Source organism: Syzygium oleosum, unplaced genomic scaffold (genome assembly GCF_021117445.2).
Source record: "Syzygium oleosum isolate NSW1041296 unplaced genomic scaffold, Sole_v2.1 Sole_v2.17, whole genome shotgun sequence".
NCBI classification, from domain to species: domain Eukaryota; kingdom Viridiplantae; phylum Streptophyta; class Magnoliopsida; order Myrtales; family Myrtaceae; genus Syzygium; species Syzygium oleosum.
This window is the reverse complement of record NW_026607501.1, coordinates 8,290,237-8,300,853: the sequence shown is the minus strand read 5'-3', so window position 1 is coordinate 8,300,853 and position 10,617 is coordinate 8,290,237. Positions and strand designations below refer to the sequence as shown.

Below are 10,617 nucleotides of genomic sequence, written 5' to 3'. Positions count from 1 at the left end.
ATTTCTTGGGTAATGCCATGTCCTTAGTATTTGGCGATATAAGAAACAACGCTAGGCATTTATTGCTCTGTTTTCAGATGGTTGTAAGAATGGAATGGTCGGGTTTTGATGACACGTCGCGTAGCTCCATCCATTACTCATCTAGGGAAGAAGAATGAGCAGGGTCCCCTTTGTGCCGCGAGGTCAGGATACTGTGCGTGTAATGTTGGGAGCGAGCGGAAAAATCCTGATAACTTCACGTGGGGATATTGCCAAGGTGAGAACCCACATCCGTCAAAATATTTGGTTCAATCCAGTTTAACTCAAAAACTTAAATCAAATGAAATACGGGCTAATTATGATTACTTATCAATCCTACGATACGGGAGTTGATTTTTTTTACATAATTCGCGCGTGCATCTCGACACGTAATACCGTTATAGCGAACGCTCGACACAGGACGAACGTATTAGGTGGTATTGCTGTCTCCGCATGTAGCCATGCTATCAGTCTAGGGTACACCTATTCAATCAAACAAAAATCAAAAGGCATGCTTGACTGCCCCCGCAAATTAAATTTCTTGGCCACTTGCCCACTTTTCATCCAATCATTCTCTCTCCCACCCACCAAAAAGGCGCGACGGGCCATTCCGGCTTCCTCAGTACGGCGTGACACATGCAATTGCAGGAAAAAGAGACGAAGCAATTCTTGGACCATGTCTTGTCCAAACCCTAGGACAGCAAGAACGAGAGGAAGGAGGAAACACACGAAACTCCAAATTTTTCTCAAAATTCGAACATCCTACCTTAGCATGTCCTTAAAAGGGCTACACTCGAACCTTAGGACATAAATATTTAGAGGGTATTACCAATAGCTGGGGCAACAAAAACAAATTGACCCAACATGGAGAGCTCGGACATATAGGCAAAGCCTACATTTTTTCCAATTGTTTTCCTCCTAACTTCCGGAGCAATAAGCATGGCGTAAAGTAGTGCGACAGTGATGATGGTTTAACCTCGATCCGGGTCTGGTAATTAACGGCCCGATGGATGGACTTTACCCCCGAACGGAATCCCGTAAATCCAGAAATCACGAGGCGGGCGGTGGGCCCCGGCGGCGGCCCTTTTTTGCAGTTTAATCACGCCATGTTCGCCCACCCCCCCCACACCCCACCCGCGCTTTTCCCTCCCTCTTTATAAGGCCGCTCCCCCTCCATGCAGTTTCCCTCACAAACACACAAACACACGCACACTCTCTCTCTCTCTCTCTCGCTCTCTCGCTCTGTCTTCTTCTTCATTCACGCAGAAGAGAAAGCAACAGAGCAAGAAGACAAGGGACGGAAATGGCGGTGGCGGTAGCAATGCCCGCGCTCTCTCTCCTCCTCCTCCTCGCCTCTCTCCTCGCCCCCTGGCCCATCTCCTCCTCCCCTGTCCAGGACCCGGAGCTGGTAGTACAGGAAGTACACAAGTAAGCGTCCTCGTGTCGTGTGTGTGTCGTGTCGTGTGGCTTCGTTTCAGATCCCGAATGTTGCGAATTGCAGTATGTGACGGGGAGTGTTTGTGGCGCCTTCTTTGTTGCAGGAGCATCGCCAATGCCACTAGGAATCGGAGGAGCCTGGGGTACCTCTCCTGCGGGACCGGGAACCCGATCGACGACTGCTGGCGGTGCGACCCCAACTGGGAGCAGAACCGCCAGCGCCTCGCCGACTGCGCCATCGGGTTCGGCAAGAACGCCGTCGGGGGCCGCGACGGCGAGATCTACGTGGTCACCGACTCGGGCGACGACGACCCCGTCAACCCCAAGCCCGGGACGCTCCGCCACGCGGTCATCCAGGACGAGCCGCTCTGGATCATCTTCCAGCGCGACATGACGATCCAGCTGAAGGAGGAGCTGATCATGAACTCCTTCAAGACCCTCGACGGTCGCGGCGCCAGCGTCCACATTGCCGGCGGGCCGTGCATCACCATCCAGTTCGTGACCAACATCATAGTTCACGGGCTCCACATCCACGACTGCAAGCAGGGAGGGAACGCCAACGTGCGGGACTCGCCGCGGCACTACGGGTGGCGGACGATCTCGGACGGCGACGGCGTGTCCATCTTCGGCGGGAGCCACATCTGGGTCGACCACTGCTCGCTGTCCAACTGCAAGGACGGGCTCGTCGACGCCATCCACGGGTCCACCGCCATCACCATCTCCAACAATTACATGACTCACCACGACAAGGTCATGCTGCTCGGCCACAGCGACACCTACACCCAGGACAAGAACATGCAGGTCACCATTGCCTTCAACCACTTCGGCGAAGGCCTTGTCCAAAGAATGCCGAGGTATGTCCCGACCAGCAACGACCCATTTCACTTTTTTTTCAATCTGCGCTGCGCTGACACGACGATTTCTTCTTTTTTTCTTTTGGCACAATTGCAGATGCAGGCATGGCTATTTCCATGTGGTCAACAATGACTACACCCATTGGGAGATGTATGCCATCGGAGGGAGCGCAAACCCTACCATCAATAGCCAAGGCAACAGATTTGTTGCTCCAGAAGACAGATTCAGCAAAGAGGTAAGGAACTCTTCCCAAAGATTCACAAAAAATGTTTCGGCCTTTTCAGTTTCTTGGTCCTTTTCTTGTGTCCCCCAACACGAGGAAACCTCTGCATTTTGCTCTGTTTCTGACAATGATGGGGTTTGATTGAACTCATTGAAGGTGACCAAGCACGAGGATGCACCAGAGAGCGAGTGGAAGAACTGGAACTGGAGGTCCGAAGGAGACCTGCTGATGAACGGAGCTTTCTTCACTCCATCTGGTGCCGGAGCTTCTTCGAGCTACGCTAAAGCATCGAGCTTGGGCGCGAGACCATCCTCCTTGGTCGGCACCATCACCACCAATGCCGGTGCTCTCGCTTGCAGAAAAGGCTCTCGCTGCTGATACAGACCCATCATCATGATCACGAACAGCCACCCACCATTATTTGCTACCACAAAAGAAAATTTGAAATGGGAATGCCCCTAAGTTTTAGCTTTCAAGAAAGAGCGGCATCTCCTGCCAGATTTAACTTTATCCATTTCTTCTTTTTCTCTTTCTTTCTAGGTTCTTTCCTTCCTTTTCTGTTTGTATCTCGAGTCTGATGATTACAACCTCGGCATGTTACTCTCAGACCCCTACCTGGTGATTCTTTAGCGAGAATCTTCAGGGGGGCATAGAGAAGAACAGGCGCAGAAGTGTTGATTATACTAAAACTATATCTTGGATTAATATAATGCTAAAGTTTTGGTCTTCTGCTATTTAAATTTGGTTTCTTTTGTGCTTTCCTCGCACGCATGCACATCCCCATACCCGTAGAAGCTGAGCTCGGCCACGCCAAGATTAATTAATCAAACGAAACGACAAGAAATGGCAAAGAAAAACAGAGCAAGGACAATCGGAAACAGAGATTGCAATTGCAGACAGGGAGGCAAAACAAAAAAGAAAACAAATAAAGAAAGGCTTATTCTCTGTCTCTCTCTGATCCACTACGCAAAAGAAATTATGGAAAGCGAAAAGGGAAAGTCCAACTACCACTATAACTACACATAACAACCGAATCTTCCACGAGCAACTAGCTCCGCATAACACAACAGTTGCATTTGCATCGTGACTTCCTCTTCCAACTCTCAGCTAGTGGGGAATAAAAGAAGGGAATCTCGAACAAAAAGGCAAAGCCTTTGGAGCCTAGCTCATCCCCAATCACCATTGATATCATTCTCACGAGAAACGGACACAGATCAACAGGATTATCTTATAACACCCAGTTGCATTTGCATCGTCATTTCCTCTTCTGATTTTAGTCAGTGGGCAAGAAAAGAAGGGGAATCTCAAACCAAAGGCCATAGATTTCGTAATGTAGCTCATATACCCAAATCACCATGGTATCCTTCTTACAAGAACAGACACAAACGAAACCATTAACATTTCGACCGTGCTCTGTTTCCCCATGTACTGTGCAAAACCTGCTCTTTTTCACAGGTTTTACACCGAGTGAAACTGAATAGCCGGCAAGAAAAGTACAAATTCAAAGAAAGTTCTCTCCCCTAGTTCGAGGTCTAGTAAAGTGGGCCCAGGATCTTGAAAATTGGATGGAAGAGGAAGGTGGGGAGGAGATTTGGGTTGACGACAAAATCAGGAGGAGGCACATGGGGGCCTTTGAACTTTGATTGATCTTCTTTTGATGGTAGACAGATTTCCCCGTGGTTGGTTCTCGGGGTTTTTTCCTTCTCGTCAGTCTGCCTGCCCCAGCTTCAATCTTTGACCATCGAGATTTGATCTTGCTGAGGTGGGAACACGAATCGGACTTTGTTAAAAAAAGGTAAAGGAGAAAACAAGAAAAGTGAAAGGAGGCATGTTCTTGACGAAAATTACATGTCGGAAAAATCAAAGGTGCCCTCTTTTCCCGCCCTGCTTTCCTTGAGTGGTGCTAATGAAAAATAACTATTGAAAAGGATGTTATATGTGGTAAATTGCATCTAGACCGTCTATTTTGTCGAGTTCGACGGTGAGACCTACACGGCACGCATCAAATGCGACCATCCAGATGTAGTTTAATATACGCAACAATCTTATTTAATACTTTCTTCAGTGTTGATAGAGTCTCTCTAGTTATTTAATGAATATATTTATCTTTTTTTTTTTTCTAGGTAAAAACCATTAACTTATTATATTCATACCAAAAATCGCAACCTTTATAACGAGGCAAAAAGTGGGTAGTCTCCAAATACATCGCATAAGGGCATAAAATTTGCCCTAATTATAATATTGACGATGATATCTATTTCATACTACAATAAAAGCTTCGATTTTAATTACAAGTTTGCCGATATCAAGTTCCCACCACCATGAACAACGTCGATATGCGAATGGAAATTCTAATGTACAGTCCATTTTAAAGAGGGCCAAGGTGATTAGGTTAATACACTTCCTTTCAAAAACTTATAGTTGGAACTCTTTCTATCATTAGAACAATCTCTCTCGATCTCTCTTTTTTCCGTGGGAAGCATATTGTGGACATTGCATGTTCATGATTAGGGCAAATTTTCGCGGGCATAATCTCAAATGATTTAAGCCCCCCCAAGCCAGTGCCTTAGGATGCTGGCAATCTTCAATTGGATTTCTCTTCGCCTCACTCCTCCAATAATTCCTTCAACTCCTTCCATAAGGGGTAGAGACCATCCATGTGCCGGTCGCGAGAAGAAAGCATCGTGAAAGAGACTCGTCAGCGCTTCCAGCAAGTCATTCAGTTTCCACGCATGTTCAGCGTTCATGATCCTCAAGCAAGTCAGCTGTCTTGTTTTTGCGTTTTAACGATAAATCTTGAAAAGATAAGATTAGGCCCCGATTGCTACCCCTTTGTTTCCTCCATCACGGGGCCTCAACGCATTTGCGGACAAGGGTTTGCTTCTCTGCACAAGACAAACCGCGAGGCACGAGACCAAACCAGAATGAAACACGACCGAGTGTGAACGAGAACATCAAACGTAGGAGCCAATGCGGAAAATCAGGTGATTAGATTACCATCGTGGTGGGCAACTGGTGGAGTGGTGCAATCAAATGATAAGGGTCGAATGTCGAAGCCGGGTCCACGCATGTGGGGACGAGCATGCACATGCAGTGAGTGGTGGGGGGGGAGGAGGATTTAGGCCTATCTTGGGTGGGAAATCTGATGGCCAGGACGTGCGTGTTGACGATGCTGGCGATGATGGAGAAGAAAGAGGAGCGGACATAGCCGAGAACGCAAGCTTTTTGATCACATGCGCGCACCCATTTGACCGAACCTTTACGAGTGAGTGAGTGAATATGATGCTGCTCACGAGACTTGGAATCACAGGAACAAAACTTTTTGTCAGTGGCGTAGCAGAGATGATAAGCGGGGAATTCAGTCAGTTCGGCCGCATTAAATGCAGGCCTGCCCGAACCGTGCAACCAACGACCGTGCCTACGACCCTCGATGACTGGTTTTTTGGTGTATAGACTCAGGACCGAGAATGGGGGCGAATGGGCCAGTGCAGTCGACTGCAGCAGCAACAGTCTCCCCGGAAATCAGGGCATGCCTGTCGCCATCATCTGTTGTACTAGGACTTGGGGGATGTATGTTTCCAGGACCGGTTTGACTTTTGACCTTGATCTTGGAACATATACGCCGATATCGATTCTCAAATTTTTGAAATCTAAAATCTATCGTGTACGCTTCGGAATCTAGAATGTACCCTATCGGAGATTTCAGAATCTATCTAGATTTGATTTGTATTTTTAATTGAACGACTAAAGCGAATCATTACATCTAATGACCACTTCTGCGGCCCCAATCCATTTATCACAATTTATATTTAGACGCACGAAAAATATGAAAATATTAACAAAGTAAAAGTCTCGATCACGGATATCACCAGAATTAAAAGTTCAAACTAGTAGTTCCAGATTATGGACTCATTATCGAATACCATGGAATGCCGTTGGAATCGATTTTCCGATTTTTGAAATCCGAAACCTACCTCCGTGTGCCATGCAACCTGTAACTATGCTTATTCCTACTAGGAGTTGGTGGTTCGAAGAGGAGTGGGGCTTGTGGATGCGCCATTCGAATCAGGCCCATCTTGACTGACCCCTGGAGAAGAAAACTAATGGGCCCGTTTTGGGATATGGTTCAGTCATTCAAGTGTCGGGCTTGGACGATGGCCCGCACTTGCAATCAAAAAACTCAGGCCTGCCTTGATGTTCCTATGTCGTGTGTTTGTGTTGTGTGTTTAACTTACTTGAGTATAAGCGCTTTAATTATTATTTATTCTCGGCATAATCATCCAAAATGAAGAGTTCACAAAGGGACCAGACACGTGCAGGGCGTATGCATAAGTAATCATAGCAAAACCGGGCAAAAAGCAAAAGAAAAATAGTAAAAGTTCACCATTTAATTTCAAAGTTCGTCCACGCCACGATATACACTAGATCATCACGGTCAGAACACCATGAAAAATCGACCACGTAACTGGTCAATAGTCACATGAGGTCATATAAGCCATGTTGATGGGGTCATAGATTTGATACGGAGTTTGTTGCCGGTGTCCACACCCTCGAGAATTGCTCGATGAAAAACCATTTTAGGGAAGTATTTGGATAATCGAAAGCTCATCGATCAACTGGAACGTGTTTTTCGTGAATCGAAAACAACAATCTTAAATCAGGAAAAAACAATTATAAGGAAACAAATCTTTTTTCGATTTCTTGCTTCGCGTGCAATGAGAAGAACGTGTCCATTTTTAGTCGCACCGCGGCGCAGACACCGCGGAATCTTTAACAACAAAAGTCGGTCCCGACGATATCATACTTTATCGTTTCTCGTTGGACATGCCCTCCCCAAAGCGGCAACAAAATCTCTCGCGAAAAAAAAGTAAAAGGGACCGCCACGTGTCAAGCATCGCTGGCATCACCATGACGTTAATGCATTTTCCTTAAGAGGACGAGCGAGGGAGCGGATGAGATTGACTGACTGGTCAAGATTCTCAGGATTAGGACGAGATCACACGTCGGACTGAACTAGGTGGGCCCCACGGAACCCGCGCTTTTCCCTTTGACTCTTTCGCGTCCCCCAAGGGCCGCTTGCTTGCTTGCTACAGTTGGAAACTGGAAGCTCCCTGGCCCTGCCTCCAGCGTTTGCTGACGAGGCGCTTCGTGGCTTATCCGTTCCACGTCAGACTCCCACTCTTGATCAAATCGAACCGGGTGAGAGCAAAACGCCACGTAGGAACCACGTCGGTTCACGCGTCCCTCCAAATATTTTTTTATATATTCTCCCTTCTCCGTTTTCCTCTTCGACCTTCGACCATAAATACGCACGTGCACCGAGGACGGCGTCACCCACAAACAAATCCCAGACATTCATTCGCATGGAAAGCAAACGAAACAGCCCCACCGTAACGTCGGCCAACTTCCCCGGCGACTCCAACGGCGTCGTCGGTAAGAGATCCTTCCTCAGGGAATTGCCCGAACCCGACGTCTTCATCGTCACCGCCGGCGGCCGGCGCATCCCTGCGCATACCGGAATTCTGGTCGGCTCTTCTTCTTCCTCTTCTTGTTCAACCTTGTTCTTTTGCCTTTTTTGGTGATTGGTTCGAGTCTGACTTGGGCGTTGATACCGTGACAAATGAAGGCATCGGTGTCGCCGGTACTGGAGAACCTCATATACAGGCCCACCAAGCGCCGGAGCTCCGAGAAGATCGTTCCGATTCTCGGCGTTCCCTGCGACGCCGTCTCCGCTTTCGTCGAGTTCGTCTACTCCTCCAGGTTAGTCGTTTTGATCCCAGAAACGCCGGTTCATACGAGAATTCGAATTTTGGAAGAGAAAAGGAGGGAATTTATGTCCTGAGCTGAGGCGACTGTGGGTTCCGGTGGCCTATAGGTGCACGAAGGAGGAGATGGAGAAGTACGAGGTGCATCTGCTGGCGCTGGCCCACGTGTACTCGGTCCCCCAGCTGAAGCAGAGATGCGTCCAGAGCTTGCATCGACGGCTGACCGTCGACAACGTGGTGGACGTCCTCCAGCTGTCGAGGCTCTGCAACTCGCCGGCGCTCTACGTGCGGTGCTTGAAGCTCGTGTACCACCACTTGAAGGCTGTCGAGCAAACCGAAGGCTGGAGGTTCCTGCAGCGCCACGACCCCTGGCTCGAGCTCGACATCCTCCAGTTCATCGACGAATCGGAATCGGTACGCTAATCCGCCATCAATTATTACGTCGCAAATACATAGCGCTGAGAAATGACTGAGAATTGGCGACTGAATCTGATTAAAATATGACAGAGGAAGAAGAGAGCGAAGCGGCGGAGAGAAGAGCAGGAGCTGTACCTGCAGCTGAGCGAGGCGATGGACTGCCTGGAGCACATCTGCACGGAAGGGTGCACGAGCGTGGGCCCGCACGACGTGGACCCGACCAAGGCGGCGGCGGCGAGGAAGAAGGAGCCGTGCGGCAAGTTCGCCACCTGCCAGGGGCTGCAGATGCTGATCCGCCACTTCGCCGCGTGCGAGAAGCGGGTGAGCGGAGGTTGCCACGGGTGCAAGAGCATGTGGCGGCTCCTCCGGCTGCACTCCGCCATCTGCGACCAGCCCGGCTCCTGCAAGGTCCCCCTCTGCAGGTAAAAGACCCCACGATTTGTCGAAAGCGGAGCAACGAATTTCCACCGTCGGGGAATACTACTGATCGTTCGCGCCTTTTTGTCCGTGGCGTACAGGCAGCTCAAGTTGAGATCGCAGCAGGAGAAGAGGAGAGACGAGGCACGGTGGCGGCTGCTGGCGAGGAAGGTGGTGACGGCCAAGGCCATGTCGTCCCTGTCGCAGGTCACGATGATGAGGAGGAGGAGGAGGCCTCCCGAGGAAGAAGCCAAGGAGATGTGCAGACCCAGTCGCGCTCGCGGAGCAAGAAGCTTCAAGCTCGGCAATGGCAAGTAGCTTGGACATGGCGGCCGGCAGATTCTTGCCAGGAATCTTTGATTTTTTTTGTACTGGGTGATCGTGTCGAGATTTGTTGTGTAAATGGTTAGGGGATTAGGGAGAAGTTCTTGGTGTGCTGATTTCTCTTCGAGTTGTAGGAATTTGATTTTATTTATTTATTTATTTATTGACACTGTCGGGTCTGGATCACGGGCCAGAAAATGGATGACCCGTGAAAATGCATCATGGGCTTTTTTCTTTGGCATTGCAGGAAGAACATTTCAAATCCCGCCCTCCCCCCCACCCCCACAATTCCGAAATTTAACCACTACTAAAGTTCGAAAAAAAAAAAAAAAAACTACTACTAAAGCACTCAAACATATAATTCGGAAAGAAAATATAAATTTTCCAAGGAAGAAGCACATCGAGCACTCGTAATATAAACTTATAATTATATCGCGCACGATTATCCTTGTGTTCGCTTATCGCATTGATATTAAATCCGAGTTTTGATATATGATCAGGGGCGGTAAAATGGGCCTAGAACCTATATATTATCTCGTACATAATGACTAATGACTCAGGCCACAAGTACGCTAACTTGATATTTTCAAAATAGGCTTAAATGGGTCGAACAAAGATATATCCAACTACGCATGGGTCTTAATGGGTTGGAAATATACCCAATTCAGACACGTCCGAAAGAAGAGAGGAACTTATAGAACTCAGCGCATGGGTCGAGACCTTCCTTCGTCTTATAGTAATAAATCAATTAATAGTAGGGGTGAGCGATTCCAGATTCCGTACAGATTTCACTTGAAACCTGAAACCTACCTTATATACCTTGAAATCTGGAACCTACCATTCACAGGTTCCAGGGTTGGTTCCAAGGTCTATTCAAGTTCCATCTATATTATTAATTGAGTAATTGTAGTGAATTATCATCTTTAATGACCACCACTTACTGCTATGATTTACTGACCATTGCTTATATTTAAAGACATGAAGAATATGAAACATTAATAAGTCATAAAATGAAAACTCATATTAGTGATTACAGATTATACACTTATCGTCTAACGTCATGAAATACCGTGGGATCAAGCAAAGATATAGACTAAGAAAAAACATAAAAACTTGTTTAATGTTTCAGGTTCCAGGTTTTACCTAACCAAAACCTGGAAC

At 47.8% G+C, this 10,617-nt stretch overlaps 2 protein-coding genes across 2 annotated transcripts; both read left to right on the top strand.

Moving 5' to 3' along the window:
• Positions 1-1,214: 1,214 nt before the first annotated feature.
• Positions 1,215-3,273, top strand: LOC115678834 (probable pectate lyase 18). Its single transcript, XM_030602290.2, has 4 exons — positions 1,215-1,446; positions 1,560-2,309; positions 2,407-2,545; positions 2,690-3,273. Exons 1-4 carry the CDS (start codon positions 1,322-1,324, stop codon positions 2,909-2,911), a joined length of 1,236 nt encoding a protein of 411 aa, XP_030458150.2. The 5' UTR covers positions 1,215-1,321; the 3' UTR covers positions 2,912-3,273.
• Positions 3,274-7,792: 4,519 nt separating this feature from the next.
• LOC115678835 (BTB/POZ and TAZ domain-containing protein 1-like) lies at positions 7,793-9,690 on the top strand. Its single transcript, XM_030602291.2, has 5 exons — positions 7,793-8,058; positions 8,160-8,293; positions 8,409-8,712; positions 8,806-9,137; positions 9,234-9,690. Exons 1-5 carry the CDS (start codon positions 7,897-7,899, stop codon positions 9,448-9,450), a joined length of 1,149 nt encoding a protein of 382 aa, XP_030458151.2. The 5' UTR covers positions 7,793-7,896; the 3' UTR covers positions 9,451-9,690.
• The last annotated feature ends 927 nt before the right edge of the window (positions 9,691-10,617 follow it).